Source organism: Carcharhinus amblyrhynchos, unplaced genomic scaffold (genome assembly GCF_965287045.1).
Source record: "Carcharhinus amblyrhynchos unplaced genomic scaffold, sCarAmb.v2.hapA scaffold_515, whole genome shotgun sequence".
Classification (NCBI taxonomy): domain Eukaryota; kingdom Metazoa; phylum Chordata; class Chondrichthyes; order Carcharhiniformes; family Carcharhinidae; genus Carcharhinus; species Carcharhinus amblyrhynchos.
Window position 1 is genome coordinate 37712 of NW_027650255.1, and position 20973 is coordinate 58684.

The window sequence follows — 20973 nt, forward strand, 5'->3', positions numbered from 1 at the left end:
TTCAATTCACAGCCCAAAGCTCTTTCCTGCAAATGAAATACTTTTTGAAGTGTTGTGATGGTTGCAATGATGAAATACAGCAGACAAACTGGGCACTATCAGCAATGTTTTAGATGTCTGTGATTGGGGGATGGATATTGGTCAGGATGTACAGGAGAGCTCGCTGGGTACACTCTGAAACCATAGCTGAGAGGGCAGATTGGTTAACATTGCAGCATCTAACTGGGAATGGTCCCGGGGATACAGGACTACAATCATGTGGACAGACAACAGACATTGGGATTGTTCTACAAGCACAGAAGGCAGACAGGAGATTTGCTGAAGGTAGTTAGTGTAAACAAACAATGATTTGATTTGATTTATTATTGTCACATGTATTAACATACAGTGAAAAGTATTGTTTCTTGTGCTATACAGAGCATACCATTCATAGAGAAGGAAATGAGAGAGTGCAGAATGTAGTGTTACAGTCACAGCGAGGGTGTAGAGAAAGATCAACTTAATGCGAGGTGGGTCCATTCAAAAGTCTGACAGCAGCAGGGAAGAAGCTGTCCTTGAGTCGGTCGGCACGTGACCTCAGACTTTTGTATCTTTTTCTCGATGGAAGGTGGAAATGAAAATGTTGTGGTGCGTGAGGTCCTTAATTCTGCTGGCTGCTTTTCCGAGGCAGCAGGAAGTGTAGACAGAGTCAATGGATGGGAGGCTGGTTTGCATGATGGATTGGGTTTCATTCACAACCTTTTGTAGTTCCCTGGGGTCTTGGGCAGAGCAGGAGCCCAGACCAAGCTGTGATACAAGCAGAAAGAATGCTTTCTATGATGCATCTGTAAAAGTTGGTGAGAGTCACAGCTGACATGCCAAATTTCCTTAGTCTTCTGAGAAAGTAGAGGCTTTCTTAACTATAGTGTCAGCATTGGGGGGGACCAGGACAGGTCACTGATGATCTGGACAACTAAAAACTTGAAGCTGTCACAATTTCTACTTCACCCCCCCATTGATGTAGACAGGGGCATGTTCTCCTATATTTCCTGAAGTCGATGACTGTCTCCTTTGTTTTGTTGACATTGAGGGAGAGATTATTGTGGCTGCACCAGTTCACCAGATTCTCTATCTCATTCCTGTACTCTGTCTCATCATTGTTTGAGATCCGACCCACTATCATGGTGTCATCAGCAAACTGGAAAATCACATTGGAGGGGAATTTGGCCAAACAGTCAGAGATGTATAGGGAGTATAGTAGGGGGCTGAGAACACAGCCTTGTGGGGCACTGGTGTTGAGGATGATTGAGGAGGAGGTGTTGTTGCCGATCCTTACTGATTGTGGTCTGTGAGTTTGGAAGTTCAGGATCCAGTCGGAGGGAGGAGCTGAGACCCAGGCCACGGAGTTTGGAGATGAGTTTTGTGGGAATAATGGTGCTGAGGGCTGAGCTGTAAACAATAAATAGGAGCCTGACAGAGGTGTCCTTGTTACCGAGGCAGGGTTGAGTGCAGGGCCAGGGAAAGGTGTCTGCTATGGACCTGTGGCAATGATAGGTAAACTGCAGAGGATCCAGGCAATGTGGGAGGCTGGAATTGATTCATGCCATGACTAACCTTTCAAAACATTTCATAATGATGGATGTCAGAGCTGCCATTTTAGAATCATTAAGGCACTGCCTGGCTTTTCCCTGCTACTGGGATAATGGTCATCTTCTTGAAGCAGATAGGGGCCTCAGATTGGTGTAAGGAGGTTAAACATGTTAGCTACAGACACTGCAATGCATCAGGGTGAGGGAAGGTACCCTGACACTTTGTTTCAGAAGGCAGTCACATCCCTTCAGTTGGCTGTTAGGGTTCTGGACCCCAAGGTACATCACAAAGCCAGACTAGACCCCAACAATTTTCTATTTGGCGTAAATGTGAGGTTTGGATGCCTCACTCCAGATTAATTTCACTGACAGATTAAAGATCTTTTATCAAAGCAAACTTATTCAATAAGTTTTAATTTATCTCTAACAGAGGAAGTAGCTTAACCATTAACAATTGAACAATATATTTAAAAACTGAAAGGAAACAACTTCCCTCAGTCTGACAGTCTATCAGAAACCTATCCACCCGTGACTTATTTGGCGAGGCAGCCTCCACCACTTCAACGGGCAGAGAATTCCAGAGATTCACCACCCTTTGAGTGAAGAAGTTCCTCCTCAACTCCATTCTAAACTGCACCCCCCCTTATCTTGAGGCTGTGCCCTCTAGTCCTGCTATCCTTTCTAAGCGGGAAGAATCTCTCTACCTCTACCCTATCCATCCCCTTCATTATCTTATACATCTCTATAAGATCCCCCCTCATCCTTCTAAACTCCAGCGAGTACAGACCCAGTCTATTCAGAGTCTCTTCACAGACCAACCCCCTCATCCCCATGTTATTAAGTGAATAACGAGTAGTAAAGGTCCCCTAATAATTGACCCTTCTACCCTGGGAAAAAGCTTCTGATTATCCACTCTGTCCATGCCTCTCATCATCTTGTAGACTTCTATCAGGTCTCTCCTCAACCTCCATCATTCCACTGAGAACAAACCAAGTTTCTCCAACCTCTCCTCATAGCTAATGCCCTCCATACCAGGCAACATCCTGGGAAATCTTTTCTGTACCCTCTCCAAAGCCTCCACATCCTTCTGGTAGTGTGGCGACCAGAATTGAACACTATATTCCAAGTGTGGCCTCACTAAGGTTGTATAAAGCTGCAACATGACTTGCCAATTTTTAACTCAGTGCCCCGGCCAATGAAGGCAAACATGCCGTATGCCTTCTTAACTACCTTCTCCACCTGCATTGCTACTGTCAGTGACCTGTGTACCTGTACACCCAGATCCCTCTGCCTATCAATATTCTTTAGGGTTTTGCCTGTATATTTCCTATCTGTATTGGACCTTCCAAAATACATTCCCTCACATTTGTTCGGATCACTGGGAGGCGATGACTAAGTGGTTATCATGAGACTATTAATCAGGAAATCCAACAAGCCCATCTTGTGCACTATGGAGAAGGAAATGAAAGATTGCAGAATGTAGTGTTACAGTCATAGCTAGAGTGTAGAGAAAAGTCAACTTAATGCAAGATAAGTCCATTCAAAATCTGACAGCAGTGGGGAAGAAATTGTTCTTGAGTTGGTTCGTATGTGACCTCAGACTTTTGTATCTTTTTCCTGATAGAAGAAGGTGGAAGAGAGAATGTCCAGGGTGCATGGGGTCCTTAATTATACCGGCTGCTTTACTGAGGCAGCGGGAAGTGTAGACAGAGTCAATGGATGGGAGGCTGGTTTGCCTGATAAACTGGGCTTCTTTCACAACCCTTTTCTTGGGGTTTTTATAGTTCCTTGTGGTCTTGGGCAGAGCGGGAGCCATGCCAAGCCATGACACAACCAGAAAGAATGCTTTCTATGGTGCATCTATAAACGTTGGAGAGAATCATGGCAGACGTACCAAATTTCCTTCGTCTTCTGAGAAAGTAAAGGCATTGGTGGACTTTCTTAACTATAGTGTTGGTGTGGTGGGACCAGGACGGTGTTGGTGATCCGGACAGCTGAAAACTTGAAGCTCTCGACTCTTTCTACTTCATTCCCATTGATGTAGACAGGGGCATGTCCTTCCTGAAGTCAATGACAATCTCCTTTGTTTTGTTGACATTGAGAGGAGAGATTATTGTTGCTGCACCAGTTCACCAGATTCTCTATCTCATTCCTGTACTCTGTCTCATCATTGTTTGAGATCCAACCCACTATGGTGGTACCATCAACAAACTGGAAAATCGAGTTGGAGGGGAATTTGGCCACACAGTCATTGGTGTATAGGGAGTATAGAAGGGAGCTGAGAACACAGCCTTGTGGGGCACCGGTGTTGAGGATGATCGTGGAGGAGGTGTTGTTGCCTATCCTTACTGATTGTGGTCTGTGAGTTAGGAAGTTCAGGATCCAGTCGCAGAGGGAAGAGCCAAGGTCCAGTCCATGGAGATTGGAGATGGGTTTCGTGGGAATAATGGTGTTGAAGGCTGAGCTGTAGTCAATAAATAGGATCTGACGTGGGTGTCCTTGTTATCTAGGTGTTCCAGGGTTGACCGCAGGACCAGGGAGATGGCATCTGCTGTGGAACTGTTCCATCGGTAGGCAAACTGTAGTGGATCCAGGTAGTCCGGGAGGCTAGAATTGATTCGTGTCATGATTAGCCTTTCAAAGCACTTCATAATGATGGATGTCAGAGCCACCGGGCCATAATCATGTGTGGAACTCTCGGCCACAGAAGGCTGTGATACCAGGTCATCGAGTGTGTTTAAGGCCGAGATAGACAGGTTCTTGACTGATAAGGGGATCAGGGGTTACGGGGAAAAGGCAGGAGAATGGGGGTGAGAAAAGTATCAGTGATGATTGAATGGTGGAGCAGACTCGATGGGCCGAGTGGCCTAATTCTGCTCCTATGTATTGTGAAGGAAAGGAGAATGTGCAGAATATAGTGTTACTGTCATAACTAGGATGTAGAGAAAAGTTAGTTTAAAAATGGTATTAAGAGAGATTGTAAAACCCAGTGGTACTGAGGGATCTCCACTTGATTGATAGACAAGGGGATTAAGGGTTATGGGGAGAGGGCGGGAATGTGGAACTGAGCCACGACAGATCAGCCATGATCTTATTGAATGGCGGGGCAGGCTCGAAGGGCTAGATGGCCTACTCCTGCTCCTATTTCTTATGTTCTTATGATCTGGGTGTCTAGGTACATGAATCACAAAAGGTCAGCGATTAGGAAAGGAAATATAATGTTGTAATTTATTGCAAGGGGAATGAAGTCTAAAAATGGGAAGGTGTACCACAGATTTTTTATCTGTTGGTCTGTGGAATTCTTTTCCCAGAAAGCAGCCGAGGCTGGGTCATTGAATATCTTTAAGACTGAGTAGACAGATGCCTGATTGACAAAGCTGTTAAAGGGGATAGGGCAGGAAAGTAGAGTGGAGGCCATATCAGATCAGCCATGCTCTTCCCAAATGGCAGATCTGACTCGAGGGGCTGGATATCCCTCCTCCTAATCTGTATGTTTGTAGGTCTTTAAAACTATTAGATTTGGAGAACATGTTCCCAGTTTGGCAGAATCTGAGATTAGGAACTGAAGTGAATATATCCAGAGGGGGATAAGGAACCATTTCTCAGAGTGATTAGAATGTGAAACTTGTCTCCACAGGAGGCAAACAGCTGTTTTCAAAAGGAATCTGAATAAATAGATGAGGGAAAAGGGAATGGGAGGAGTTTAGTGTGGGACAAACCCCCACACAGACTGGCTCAGTGCTGTAGACAGTTCATTGGTTCTGAAATGCTGTGGATCATCGTGAGATTACAAAAGACTTCATAGAAATGCAAGATTTTTCTCCTCTTTATTTGAGATACCAGATGTGAAGCTGAAACATACTTGAGATTATGAACCACAAATTATAGAAAGAGGAACCAATATCTGAAATCAGCCCAGTACACCATCTCAGACAAATTCTACCATTATCCAATCAGAATTATTCTTCAACATCCAGGTCAAAGTGCATGTTATATTTCCCAGCATTCACTCACTTCAAAGGGATTGGTCAGCTCCTGAGGAAGTCAATGTGACTAAACTACTAAAATAATCCAAATAGGAATATTCAGAAACTAACTCCCTTTAAAAACAGCCGACACAAGTACAGAGGCTGGGACAGAGAGCGATAAGGAAAGGATTTACAGAGCTCTGGAGTAAGTGGGAGAAAAGAGAAAAACATTACACAAATAAACATCTGAGAATCAGTCTACAAAGTGTACTGTAACATGGATAGTTAGAACACACACAGCTCTCTACACCAGCTAGCCTTACCAATCATTTCCTCTCACTCCTTTCCCCCTCAGTTATTCTGGAGCCATTTTACAACAACCGTCATCCCTCTGGAATCCCCCTGACAGGCTGACACTGGTAAAGTGTAATCTCTGGCTGTCACCACTGGAAGAAGTCTCAACACCAGGTTAAAGTCCAACAGGTTTATTTGGTAGCACAAGCCACTAGCTTTCGGAGCACTGTCCCTTCATCAGGAGAGCTCGTGCTGCCAAATAAACCTGTTGGGCTTTAACCTGGTGTTGTGAGACTTCTTACTGTGTTTACCCCAGTCCGGCATCTCCACATCGTGTCACCACTGGTACAGCGCGCTCTGTTAAAGATGCACACACACTCAGTAAAGATTTCTCCCTGTGAGAAAGAAAGACACTAAGAAGTTCACATCATCTGTGGCTAAATGAGGAAGTGAAGGATAAATCTACAAAGATTAATGGTAAATCAGAAGATAGGTCAAAGTTTTAAGAACTAGCAAAGAATGGCTAAAAAAAAATCAAGAGGGAGAAAGTAGAGTTTGAGAGAACGATGGCTCATAACATAAAAATGTATAGTAAGAGTTTCTACTAATATTTAGAAAGAAGAGTAAATAAAGCAAGTGTTAGTCTCCAGAGAGTATGTGTGGGGAATTAATAATCAGAAACAAGGAAATAGCTAATAAGAAACAGCAGGCAAGAATAAATAGGATTTATTCCGATTGGCGAGCTGTAACTACCGGAGTTCCAGAGAGATCAGTACTGGGTCCTTAACGATTCCCAATCGACATCAATGACTTGTACAAAGGGACTGAATGAATGGTGGCTAAATTTGACAATGACTCCACTGGGGAAGAAAGTACGTTGTTAAGAGGAGGTAGAGAGTCTGTAAGGGAGTAGAGTGGGTGGGCAGAAACTTAGCAGATGGAGTAGAATGTGAACTTTGGCAGGCAGAATAGAAAAGCTGATTATTTATTTGGATGGAGAGAGATTGCAGCACTTGGTTTTACAGAGGGATCTGAGTGTCCTGGTACATGAACCATCAAATATTATATAGATACAGTAAGTCATTCGGAAGGCAAATGGAATGTTGGTGTTTATTAAAAGGGGGAATGTAAAAGTAATACATAAGTAGGGAACATAAATGTAGGGAGTGTTGTATATCTGTACAAGGACTTGGTGAGACCAGACCTCGAGCACTGTGTACGGTTTTGATCTCCTTACATGAAGAAAGGAATAATTGTATTAGCAGTTCAGAGAAGGTTCACACTCGGGATGAAGGGACTATGAGGAAAGGTTGAGTAGTTTGAGCTTGAATCCATTCGAGTTTCGAACAATGAAAGATGATCTTATTGAAACTTATAAAATCTTGAGAGGATTGACAGGCTGAGGGGAGTCTGGAACTAGGGTCTCAGTTTAAAAAAAAGTCTCTCTTTTAGATGGCGATTCAGAGAAATGTATTCTCTCAGAAGGCTATTAGTCTGTGAAATTCTCTCCCCAGAGATAGTGGAGGCTGGGTTAGTGAGTTTATTCAATGCTGAGTTAGATGGATTTTTGATAAACAAGGTAGTGGTGACAGGCACAATTGTGGATTTAACGCCCAAAACAACTTCAACATCATCATATATTTTAAACATTGAAATCACTTAAGTTCCAACAAGGTGACAAAACATTTGAACCACTTTCTGACTTGCAAATTTCTCATTTATATTCCTCTAATTAAAAAAAAATCTCCTTAAATTGGAATACACCCCACCCAGTGCAATATTTATTAGAATAACTTGAGTGCAATTGAATACAATTTCTGCTTGAACAATGAACTTAGTGAAGTAACTGCAGGAATATCTTGATCAGTGCAATATGTCAGAATATTCTGCCCAGTGCTTTGCAATTCAAGATTAACCTGCTTACTGTGAACACAAGGTAGAGTATTTCGCTCTGAGATCCAGCCCGGTTTAGTTCATTGGTAATGTTCTTTAAGTCAGAAGAGGCTGGTGTTCTGTTACAATTCCAATGATTGGATAGAAGAGTAAACCACCTCTCTCCTCCCTGTTCAGTTAACAGTTGGTTACAGTTATGGAAAGAATGGACTTTTTCCACTGGCTGTGTCAATATTCCTTCTTCAATCAACTTCATTCATTCACTTGTGAAATCTTAGGCCATGTTCTAAATTCTTGTTTGTCCAATAATTCTTTCCAAAAACTGAAATGTTTCCTCAGAAATTGTGGACACGAGAAGAGTAAACACATTAATTTTCTCCCCAACAACTAAATACTGCTTCCCAGTTACTGTGTGTGTGGCTTTTGTTGAGAACTTCAGACATACTGCACAGATATTTGTGAACAAGAATACCAGTGTGGGGGCAGTTACCAGCAGAAATATACTGAGGGTCAGATGGTACATACTTCCAACTGAGGCACAAAGTCACACTGAAGCATTCAGCCATGAAGAATAATCTTCTCAATTCAACTTGAACCTTGAGTTCTCAAGAAGTTTGTCAAAAGCTTGCTCAGCCCGTGACCAACTATAACACCACCTACCCACTGATCCCCATCCCCTCCACTTGGGCACTGAACTGTTGCCATTAAGTGTTTATTAGTACACTCAGGCTCCTTAGCACACTGGCACTAGAGGTTTGATTTTGGTATAGAATTGCTTTGTCTGTCGTGCGTGTCATATGTTCAGCTCCAAAGTGACTGTACAGTGAAGCAGAAAGGATTTCTCTCCTTCCCGGAGTCCTGCTCCCACTTCACTACTTGCCAGTCTGGGCGGTGGCTGGAGATAGTGGGCAAATTTTCATGAAAACTGCATGGCAGAGGAAACAGAATAATTAAATTCAGCCAATCAGTGCTTACCCATGTACCTACCCTCTCAATTCAGAGAGTAAAACATCTCAAACTCACAACGTCGGTTAGAATCTGCTGTGTGACTACACGGTAGGATATGATCTTTCCTCACTTGGACCCACTGCAATCATTGAACTGGGTCCTGACTGACACACACTGGATGATTCTGAATATCAAAAAATACAAACACAAAGTTCACCAATAGGATGAATCAGAGAACTGGAAGGAAAGGTCAGTGCTTCAGTAAGAGAGGGTTGCTAGGAGATGAATTAGATTCAATTCATTGTTAAAATTTCAAAAATTACAGTCCCATCCTATATATTAATGTCACAGTTGGGAAATAACAGAAACAGCGCACAGAGTTCCCAGCATTACTGCAATCAGTTTCACCCTGTACTTTTTTTTAAAGGTTTGTGAAGGAGAACGAGGTTACATTTGGCCAGTCAAACTGAGAGAAAACTCTCAGCTTTCACCCTTCTGCTGTCAAAATGCTCACCGTATGGCACCAGTCCCTCACTGTCCTGGCTGCTTCCTTTTGTCCTTTACCAGGTCTTTGATATCATCGTTCTGTCAGCTATTGACAAGCAGAGATCTAAAATCCCACATAGACCAACACCCCCCCTCAAAAAATAAATATATTTAAATTAAACCACAACCACATTAATATTGCTCAGATCAGAAATAAGCAAATCACTTTCCAAATATCCAAAAAGTCTTCATAAAAACAAGATACAAGGCACGTTACATAATCCTCAGAGAACGAGTGGTCCAGGCAGTGGGGGTTCTAACAGAGTCCTGAGATTGGATATTGATGCACAGATGCTGCAGACCCCCGTACTGTCACTGTCCGTCTCAGAGCTGTGCAAACATGCTTCAGCAGCATTGTGGATTAGATACACGGTCTGCTCCAACTCCAGCTCTGACACTGAGGTGCAATCTCAGTGCTCCTTCAATCTAAAACAGGGTGCAAGTGAAAATACACAAAAAAACATCAATTATTAAAAAAAGGTGCCTGAATTTCCCACCCCACAATAAATCCAATCTTGAACTGAACTGGGATAACACAATACTAACTTCCAGTAAAATCCCAGAAGATTAAAAAGTGTTTAATTACAAAAGCTGAAGCTTTAGAATCTGGGAAAAGAGCTTCCAAAGGGGACTCACATTGCCCTAATTAACAAAAATGGGAAAGATAAATTAAACCCATCGGAATATTTCACAGTACCAGAACAATCATCTCTGACTGTTGACAATCTGAAAGATGCGCTGGTTAGGTGGATTGGCCGTGCTAAATTCTCCCTCAGTGTACCCAAACAGGTGCTGGAGTGTGGCGACTAGGGGATTTTCACAGTAACTTCATTGCAGTGTTAATGTAAGCCTACTTGTGACACTAATAAATAAACGTAAAAACTTAAACAGTCCCAAGCAGAACCTGGATAGCTCAGCAGCACCACCAGCAGGAAGTATCGGTACTGCAGGCTATTGAAACCAGACACACACACGATGGACCCTTATATAGCGTCTAACACAGAGAATGTCCCAAAGTGATTCACAAAGGATGACACAGAGTCACATCAGAGATATGAGCTCAGATAGAGAGTTTAATTACTTAGGTTGAAAGTTTTAAGGAGTGTATTAAAAGCGGAAAGCAAGTTAAGAGCAGCTGCAAGTTTCAGGGAGGGAATTCCACAGTTTGGAGATTGGGTGCATCGGTAAATTGTGGATGTGAAGGAGGCCAGGATGAGATAAATAGAGATATCTCCAAGGGTTGTGAGGCTGGAGATAGAGATAGGGACAGAGATAGGGACACGGGGCACTGAAAAACGAAGGAGGCCATTCAACCAGTCAAGACTCGTCCATTATTTAATTAGATCAGGGTTTTCATCTACCTCAATCCCATTTCCCGTACTATCACTAACATCCAGAAATCTACTGATCCTTCTCTTGAACATGTTCGTGATTGAGCTTCCACAGCCCTCTGGAGTAGAAAACTCCAAGCACTCAACGCCCTCAGTGAAGAAGTTCTTCCTCATGTCAGTCTGAACTGAGTGTCTCTTATCTCGAGACTGTTTCCTCTGGTTCTAGACTCACCATGATGTGGAGATGCCGGCGTTGGACTGGGGTAAACACAGTAAAAAGTCTGACAACACCAGATTTTAGTCCAACCGATTTATTTGATAGTAAACTCACAAGCTTTCGAGGTTTCCCTCGGGAAACCTCGAAAGCTTGTGCGTTTACTATCAAATAAATCGGTTGGACTAAAACTTGGTGTTGTCAGACTTTTTACTGTCTAGACTCACCAGCCAAGGGAAACATCCGATCCACGTCTACCCTGTAACCTCCTATAAGAATCCTGTAAATTTCAGTTAGATCGCTTCTCGTTCTTCTAAATTCTAAATATTATGGGGCCAATTTTCTCAGTCCCTCCTTAAAGAACAATCTCTCCAGTCAGGGCTCAGTGTGTTGAGCCTCTGTTATATCGTCACTAAAGCAGTTACATTCTTCCTTCGATAAGGAGAGACTATGGCCTCTTAAGGATCAGCAAAGTAATCTATGTGCGGATCCACAAGAGATGGGTGAGATCCTAAATGAATATTTCTCATCAGTATTTACTGTTGAGAAAGGCATGGATGTTAGGGAATTTGGGGAAATAAACAGTGATGTCTTGAGGAGTGTACATAGTACAGAGAGGGAGGTGCTGGAAGTCTTAATGAGCATTAAGGTAGATAAATCCCTGGGACTCGAAGAAGTGTATCCCAGGACGTTGTGGGAAGCTAGGGAGGAAATTGCGGATCCTCTAGCCAAGATATTTGAATTATCGATAGTTCATGGGTGAGGTGCCTGAAGATTGGACAGCAGCAAATGTTGTGCCTTTGTTTAAAAAGGGCTGCAGGGAAAAGCCTGGGAACTACAGGCCAGTGAGCCTCACATCTGTGGTGGGTAAATTGTTGGAAGGTATTTTGAGAGACAGAATCTACAGGCATTTAGAGATGCAAGGACTGATTAGGGACAGTCAGCATGGCTTTGTGAGTGCAAAATCACGTCTCACAAATTTAATTGAGTTTTTTGAAGGGGTAACCAAGAAGGTAGGTGAGGGCAGTGCAGTTGATATTGTCTACATGGACCTTAGCAAGGCCTTTGACAAGGTACTGCATGGTAGATTGTTGCATAAGGTTAAATCTCACAGGGTGAGGTATCTAAATGGATACAAAATTGGCTTCTTGACAGAAGCCAGAGGGTGGTTGCAGAGAGTTGTTTTTCAAACTGGAGATGTGAGACCAGCAGTCTGCCTCAGGGATCAGTGCTGGGTCCACTGTTATTTGTCATTTATATTAATGATTTGGATGAGAATATAGGAGGCATGGTTAGTAAGTTTGCAGATGACACCTAGATTGGTGGCATAGTGAACAGTGAAGAAAGTTATCTCCAATTGCAATGGGATCTTGATCAATTGGACCAGTGAGCTGACGAATGGCAGATGGAGTTTAATTTAGACAAATGCGAGGTGATGCATTTTGGGAGATTGAACGAAGGCAGGACTTACTCAGTTAATGGCAGGGCACTGGGGAGAGTTACAGAACAAAGAGATCTAGGGATACATGTTCATAGCTCCTTGAAAGTGGAGTCACAGGTGGACAGAGTGGTGAAGAAGGCATTCGGCATGCTTAGTTTCATTGATCAGAATATTGAATACAGGAGTTGGGATGTCTTGTTGAAGTTGTACAAGACATTGGTAAGGCCACACTTGGAATACTGTGTACAGTTCTGGTCACCCTATTATAGAAAGGATATTATTAAACTAGAAAGAATGCAGAAAGATTTACTAGGATGCTACTGGGACTTGATGGATTGAGTTATAAGGAGAGGCTGGATAGACTAGGACTTTTTTCTCTGGAGCGTAGGAGGCTGAGGGGTGATCTTATAGAAGTCTATAAAATAATGAGGGGCACAGATCAGTGAGATAGTCAATATCTTTTCCCCCAAAGGTAGGGGAGTCTAAAACTAGAGAGCATAGGTTTAAGGTGAGAGGGGAGAGATACAAAAGTGTCCAGAGGGGCAATTTTTTCACACAGAGGGTGGTGAGTGTCTGCAACGAGCTGCCAGAGATGATAGTAGAGGCAAGTACAATTTTATCTTTTAAAAAACATTTAGGTAGTTACATGGGCACCATGGGTACAGAGGGATATGGGCCAAATGTGGGCAATTGGGATTAGCTTACGGGTTTTAAAAAAAGGGCGGCATGGACAAGTTGGGCCGAAGGGCCTGTTTCCATGCTCGAAACCTCTATGACTCCGAGACCAAAACTGTACACGATGCTCTGTGTGAGCTCTCACCAAGGCTCTTTTCAATTGCAGCAAGGAATCTTTATTCCTGTACTGAAAACCCCTCGTGATGAAGGTCAACACACCGTTTGCCTTTCGAATTCTTGATGTACCAGCATGCTAGCTGTTATTGACTCAGGAATAAGGACACCCAGAACCCTTCAGACATCAACATTTCCCAAGCCACCACCATTTAATAAATACTCTATCTTTCCGTTTTTCTATCAAAGTGGATAATTTCACACAAGTATTATATTCCATCTACACGGTTCTTACCCACTCAGTTAGCTTGTCCAAATCCCCTTGGAGCCTCCTTGCATCCTCGTCACAACTCACATTCCCATCTAATTTGATTTGATTTATTATTGTCATATACTGGGATACAGTGAAAAGTATTGTTTCTGGCACACTATACAAAATATACCATTCATAGAGCACATAGGGGAGAGGGAAAGGAGAGAGTGCAGAATATAGTGTTACTGTCATAGCTAGGATGTAGAGAAAGATCAAGTTAATATAAAGTAGGTCCATTCAAAGCAGGGAAGAAGCTGTTCTTCAGTCAGTTGGTACGTGACCTCAGACTTTTGTGCGTGGGGTCCTTGATTATGCTGGCTGCTTTCCCAAGGCAGCGGGAAATGTAACTGAGTCAAAAGGATGAGAGGCTGCTTTGCGTGACGGACTGGGCTATGTTCACAACCCTTTCTCGGTCAGAGCAGGAACTGTACCAAGTTGTGATGCATCTGGAAAGCAGGCTTTCCATGGTGCATCTGTAAGAATTGGAGAGAGTTGTATGGCACATGGCAAAGTAGAGAAAGTAGAGGCATTGGTGGGCTTTAAGTATAATGTCAGGATTGGGGGACCAGGACAGATTGTTGATGATCTGAACAATTAAAAACTTGAAGCTCTCGACCCTTTCTACTTCGTCCCCGTTGATGTAGACAGGGACACATTCTCCTCTACGCTTCCTGAAGTCAATGACTATCTCCTTTGTTTTATTGACAATAATGTCTCCCTCAATGTCATCGCACCAGTTCACCCGATTCTCTATCTCATTCCTGTACTCCTCTATGAGTTACAGCTCTGATTCCTCATCCCTACAGCACTCTTTGATTCTTTCAACTTGTGACTAATTTTCCACAAAATGGGAACAGCCTGGAGCCTGGATGTTATTAATTTGTAAACAAGAAAATGACACACAGAGGTTGATATCCATTGTGGGTAAATCTTTTTAAAGATCATAGAGCATCTGGAGATAGAAATCAAATCCTACCAAAGGGGCAACATGGCCTTCTGGGCAGGGGGGGGGGGGGGGGGGGGTCTTTCCAATGGAACTGCCTGCTGTGAGTGCCAGAGAGTTTAATAGGAGTGAGGCAGTGAATGTGGTCTACACGGATTTCAATGAGGTCTTTGATATCTGATCCCTGGAAAAACCAGAACTCCAAACTGAGGAATGGGGATGGATAGAGAGAGTGTCATAGAACAGAGATTGCCATCATCCTGGGGGAATGGTTCTGGGCTCTCAGAGAAACATAGAAGCAGGACTAGGCCATTTGGCCCTTCGAACCTGCTCCACCATTCATTTCGATCAACAAACCCAATATCCCAATCCCCCTTCCCCCCCATATCCCGATCCCCCTTCCCCCCCAATATCCCGATCCCCCTTCCCCCCCAATATCCCGATCCCCCCTGCCCCCAATATCCCGATCCCCCTTCCCCCCAATATCCCGATCCCCCTTCCCCCCCAATATCCCGATCCCCCTTCCCCCCCAATATCCCGATCCCCCTTCCCCCCCAATATCCCGATCCCCCTTCCCCCCCAATATCCCGATCCCCCTTCCCCCCCAATATCCCGATCCCCCTTCCCCCCCAATATCCCGATCCCCCTTCCCCCCAATATCCCGATCCCCCTTCCCCCCCAATATCCCGATCCCCCTTCCCCCCCAATATCCCGATCCCCCTTCCCCCCAATATCCCGATCCCCCTTCCCCCCCAATATCCCGATCCCCCTTCCCCCCAATATCCCGATCCCCCTTCCCCCAATATCCCGATCCCCTTCCCCCCCAATATCCCGATCCCCCTTCCCCCCAATATCCCGATCCCCTTCCCCCCAATATCCCGATCCCCCTTCCCCCCAATATCCCGATCCCCCTTCCCCCCAATATCCCGATCCCCCTGCCCCCCCAATATCCCGATCCCCCTTCCCCCCCAATATCCCGATCCCCTTCCCCCCCAATATCCCGATCCCCCTTCCCCCCCAATATCCCAGATCCCCCTTCCCCCCCAATATCCCGATCCCCCTGCCCCCCAATATCCCGATCCCCCTTCCCCCCAATATCCCGATCCCCCTTCCCCCCCAATATCCCGATCCCCTTCCCCCCCAATATCCCGATCCCCTTCCCCCCCAATATCCCGATCCCCCTTCCCCCCCAATATCCCGATCCCCCTTCCCCCCCAATATCCCGATCCCCCTTCCCCCCCAATATCCCGATCCCCCTTCCCCCCAATATCCCGATCCCCCTTCCCCCCATATCCCGATCCCCCTTCCCCCCAATATCCCCGATCCCCCTTCCCCCCAATATCCGATCCCCCTTCCCCCCCAATATCCCGATCCCCCTTCCCCCCAATATCCCGATCCCCTGCCCCCCAATATCCCGATCCCCTTCCCCCCAATATCCCGATCCCCCTTCCCCCCCAATATCCCGATCCCCCTTCCCCCCAATATCCCGATCCCCCTTCCCCCCAATATCCCGATCCCCTTCCCCCCCAATATCCCGATCCCCCTGCCCCCCAATATCCCGATCCCCCTTCCCCCCCCGTATCCCGATCCCCCCTTCCCCCCAGTATCCCGATCCCCTTCCCCCCCCAATATCCCGATCTCTTCAGCCCCAAGAGCAAAATCTAATTCCTTCCTGAAATCACAGTGTTTGGCCTCAAACACATTAGAGAAATGTGGAGTTGATTGGGAGCCAATGAGAAGGTTAAAGGGCAAAGCTGAACAGGAGGAACAACAGAAAGATTGGATATTGGGGAGTGGGAAGACAATCAGACCTGGGAGGGGACAGTCAGACGTCAGGTATGGGGGTGGTCAGACGTTGGGAGGGGGACAGTCATATGCCAGGTGTGGAGGTGGTCAGATGTCAGGAGGGGGACCGTCAGGCGCCAGGTATGGGCTGCAGCAGATGGGATATCCTCATTGAAGTTCCTGCTTCAGTATCTGATGTCACTTACTCAGTCTGATCTGTCATTGGCCCCTTGATATGAAGCTCCCTGAGTACCAGACGCATCAGGAGCTGAAATAAAAACAATCCAATCTCAATGAGGAAAATTGCTATGAAACAATGAAGGTTGTCATGCTGAGACAGTGGTTAGCTTTTCTAACAGAACGTTGCTGCTTTGTAATGAATACCCACTTGGAGTCTCCCATTTTTTACACCTCTGATGTTACTTTTGAAATAAAATTTTAAATGCAAGAATTGTTGCATCGTTTTCAGAGTCGTCATCAGGAACATTCCGGAGAGAATTACAACGTTTGCAGCAAATTCTACACCAAAGCCTCGTGTCACTGGAGCATTGTCCAGGAGCTGGGTATACCATCATATTCCTGACTTGTACCTTATCGATGGGAGACAGGCTTTGGGAATTTCTGGATGGAATTTTAATTTTTAGAATTGGTGCATGACTGGGATTGTGTACTGGCCGGAATTAGTGCGGGTGAGGGGTGGGGTGGGGGGGGAGGGGCTGGAATTAGTGCGGGGGAGGGGTGTCCTTTGCTAAAGTACATCTGCTGATCAAATAGGTTTATTTTGACACTACAGTTTTTGCTAATTGCAGCTTTTTTTCCCTAGGTTTATCTTTTCCAAGCCCAAAGATTACTGGAGTGAGACACAAACACATTTTGTACAATAATTGTTCAGGTTTCTGGATTATTGGACACAAGGATCAGAGGTTAACTGGGCAGTGAGTAAACTGGACTTTAAGGGTCAGTCTATAACTGACAGAGTCAGCAGCTTCCCCATTCTACTCAAGTCTATCCTGCGCACTGACGCTCCCCTCAGTAGCACGGGGGCAACTTGGATAAGAAGCAGGATGCTTCCCAAAACTCTGGGAATGTTCTCAGTTTCACTGGGTAAACACCAGCAACTTCCATTTCTGTTTGGGCAAGGGGAGCGTGTGCCCGCGGGCAGGCTGGACATTCTCTACATTGAGGAAATAGGATTTTACCTGGCATTCATGCCTTGGTAACTTTGCTCTGAATGTTCGAGAGCAGCATGTCAAACACCAGTCAGGCAACCACAAAGATACGGAATGGAAGAGACCTGTTGGCTGAGTCAAGCTGAGTCACGAAACTGGAATCTGGTCAACGATTTCTGTCACTCAGATTTTAACGTTTTCAATACATAACACATGAGAAACTACCTTCCATTAAGAGTGAGATAATGACAATAGTACTTCTACTCACCAAAAGAGCAAAGGCATCTGCGACCATCAACATGTAGAAGACATTGTTCCAGCCTGAGGGGGAGATGAGGCCTGCTAACAGAGGCCCTAGAGCAGCACCTACAGCAAGAGGAAGGTGGGAACATGGCAGCACAACGAGAGAGCACATTCTTCACACAAACACCCATTTATCTCACAGACATCTCATACTAACAGGACAAAGATACTCTTTGGAATAATGAACATGTTTCCCAATCTGCAGTCTATCAATTGGCATTTTCTGCATTAAAATTAATTAGCCTGTTAAATCTTTGTATGTACAGACACAAAGGTAACCCCAGCAACACACTAATTGCAGGACTGGGGATGTGAGAGCGAAATAGGCAGAGAAGATATTAACACAAAGCACCAACAGTTCCAGTCAGCAATGTGTCTTTTATACTTTCAACATAGACAAACGTTCCAGAAAAAATTCACAAACAAAAAACTGGAGACAGATTCAGAGGAATGAGGCAAGGCTCAGTCACTGTCACAAAGCTGCAAGCTGGGCCAGGGAGGAGGAGAAAGACACATGGAATTATAGAAATGACATGATGCAGGAGAGAGGGGGTAAGAGATAGATGAGTTTGGATGAAAATAGATAAAAGGAGAAATATATAAAAGGTTGGCAGCACTGGGAATAGAAAAGTCTGAGCAATGTGCACCAGATGCTATTGACAGCAGTGAGCGGAGTTACTGCTAATTTCACAGCAATGAGAGTGTGACAGCAAGGTATTGGATACCTTCCTAACAGAGGTGTACGGACAGGTTGGGATCACTGCTCCTTTTCATCCATATTTCTGATTTAGATTGGAGTCCATGGGGAGTATCGCACCTAACACAATACTTGGAAAACTGAAGATAGTGACAAGGATAGTAACAAGTTTCAGGATTAGGGCTGTGAAGTGGGTAGACATATTGAGGTGAAACGTAGTGGAGTGTGAGGAGGGGAGGAGTGACAATAAACACAAATGAATCACAGCCCTCCACCCACGACTGGTTTGGAGCTGCTGGGTGTGTTCCCAGTCTATCACACGGAGCACAGACGTAATGCTGTACGGTGCAACGGAGAACCTCCTCGGTGTGAAGCCAGCACTCGGTTTCCACGAGAACTGTGCAGTGATCAGTCTTACCAGTACTGCCCTGAAGCAAACTGCAGCTGAGGAACGGGGTGCATTCCTGGGAGTTTAGCGAGGAGAAGGAGAAGGAGTTATGTTTCCGTTTGCTCTTGTTGGAATTAGTTCTGACTCTACCACCAGGAAAGGCTGTTTGGTGAGTACCAGGTAAGTGGTTAAGGTCTGTTCCAGTCCTAAAGTTAGTGTACAAACTGGTAATAATAATAAAATACTAAAAAGCAACATCATTAAATAAATATCATCATTAAGTAACTAATTAAAACACAATAGTGGGACTAATGATGTGTCATTGCTGTAGCATGTAGGGGCTCCTGGATGTTGGTGAGATCCAGGGCAAACTCTGTGGCTCAGAGTTACTGAGTTGGAGGCTGAGCTGCAGACACTGCAACAAATTGGACAGGGAAGGAGTTACCTGGATTCTTTGTTTCAGCAGGCGGTCATATCCCTTCAGATAGGATCTTCTGGTTTGGGTCAAGTCAGGGACAGGAGGAGGTGACTGAGTGAAGTTGGTCAGGAGACCCAGAAGACAGGAGTGCAGAGTCAGCCCCTGCAATTACCCAATAGGTCTGAGGCGCTCTCAGCTTTTTTGAATGGGAGTGTGTAGGCTGCAGGATGGACGAGCTGACTGACCACAGCACCATGGTACTGACAGCTGTCCAAATGCGCACAGCAAAAAGGAATGCAGTGGCAGTAGGGGACAGGATAGTGAGGGAGATTGACATTGTTCTCTACAACCAGGTGGCTATGTTGCCTGCTCAGCACCAGGATTTGGGATTTCTGTTCCAGGCTGGTGAGGAACTTGCAGTGGGAGGGGGAAGACCCTGTTGTCATGGTCCATGTAAGTACCAATGAAATAGGTAAAGAGGAACAAGGGGTTCTTTACAGGCAGTTTGAGGAGCTCTGCACTAAATTAAACAACAGGACCCCCAAGGTTATAATCTCTGCATTATTACCTGAGCCGCTGCAAATTGGCATTGGGTATAGAAAATTAGAGAGATGAACACATGGTTCAATGACTAGTGTGGGAGAAGTGGGTTCAGTTCATCGGGCATTGGCAGCAGCGCTGGGGAAAGTGGCTGTACTGTTGGGATGATTTGAACCGTGCTGGGACCACATATCTTGGGATACAAAGATGCCTCTGAACTAAATAGTTGGGGCGAGAAAGCAAATGTGGATAGCTGTGGTATATCAAAGTCGAGACAAGGGAAGAGAGGAAGGTATTAATGCAGAAAATGATAAACAAACCATGACAGGAAGAAACAGTAAGAAGTCTCATAACACCAGGTTAAAGTCCTACAGGTTATTTGGTATCACGAGCTTTCAGAGCACTGCCCCTTCATCAGGTGAGTGAGGAACAAACAGGGAATACAAATCTAAGAGTAAATCAACACACAAGTCTAGAGGTTACAGTAATAATAAAAGTACAAAGTTTAGGCACTCTAAACAAATCAGATGAACTGATATTAATCTCTGTTTGTGTTACGTATGATCTGATAGCCATTACAGAGACATGGCTACAGGACCACCGAGATTGGGAGGTGAATATTGAAGGATTTATCATATTTAGAAAGGATAGGAAGTTAGGGGTGGCTCTGGGTAATTAAAGACGACATTAGCACAATAGAGGGGGATGGTCTACGTTCAGGAAGCCAGGATGGAGAAGCAGTTTGTGGAAAGGGGTTGAATGATAAAAGCAAGAAATCACTTGTGGGAGTGGTGCACAGGCCACCTAATAGTAATCACACAGTAGGATGGGATATAGAAGAGTGGGAGCTTTTCGGAAAGGTACAGCGATTACCATGGGAAATTTTAATCTACATATAGACGGACAAAGAAGAGAGGGGCTAATTGGTGTTAACTGAGCAGGCTATCAGGCAAGGAAGGCTGGGGATGTGTTCACAGACCTACCGATGGAACCAGTGCCGTCAATGATTGCAGTTACTGTGGACAAAGCTTTGGAGTTTCCCATTAAACTCTTGTGTGTGCCCTGAAATCAGAAACAATTCCAGAATTAAAGAACAGAATTCCCACTGATAACCTTTGGGATTATCCAGCCTTTTTAATACAGACCACCAGTGGGCCCAGGGCAGACCACCAGCGGGCCCAGGGAGCACAGGGCAGGCCGCCAGCGGGCCCAGAGCAATCCTCAACTCTCAAAGTCAGGCACACACAAACGCTCAAACATTTCCCCTTCTATAAACCAGTAGCACATAACAGCATTTAAAATGAGAATTGTTCAGGAATGAATGAGTTCGGAATTGAATCATAAGATTCAGTTGGATACCACAGTTTCCAGGCTGAAACAGCTGGCAAACAATGGAATAGGTGTCAGAGGGAGGGAACAGCTGGC

The 20973-nt window shown here is 44.8% G+C and overlaps 1 protein-coding gene across 1 annotated transcript in view; it reads right to left on the reverse strand.

Moving 5' to 3' along the window:
• Window positions 1-6114: 6114 nt before the first annotated feature.
• LOC145339525 (glucose-6-phosphate exchanger SLC37A1-like) overlaps window positions 6115-20973 on the reverse strand; it is an 80455-nt gene continuing 65596 nt past the window's right edge. Inside the window, exons 17-20 of the mRNA XM_080184006.1 lie at window positions 20532-20610; window positions 17471-17568; window positions 16240-16301; window positions 6115-9643 (exon numbers count right to left, since the gene is read on the reverse strand). Of these exons, the coding sequence (XP_080040132.1) occupies window positions 9628-9643; window positions 16240-16301; window positions 17471-17568; window positions 20532-20610 (255 nt within the window). The 3' untranslated portion in view covers window positions 6115-9627. The remainder of the gene's footprint in view (window positions 9644-16239; window positions 16302-17470; window positions 17569-20531; window positions 20611-20973) is intronic.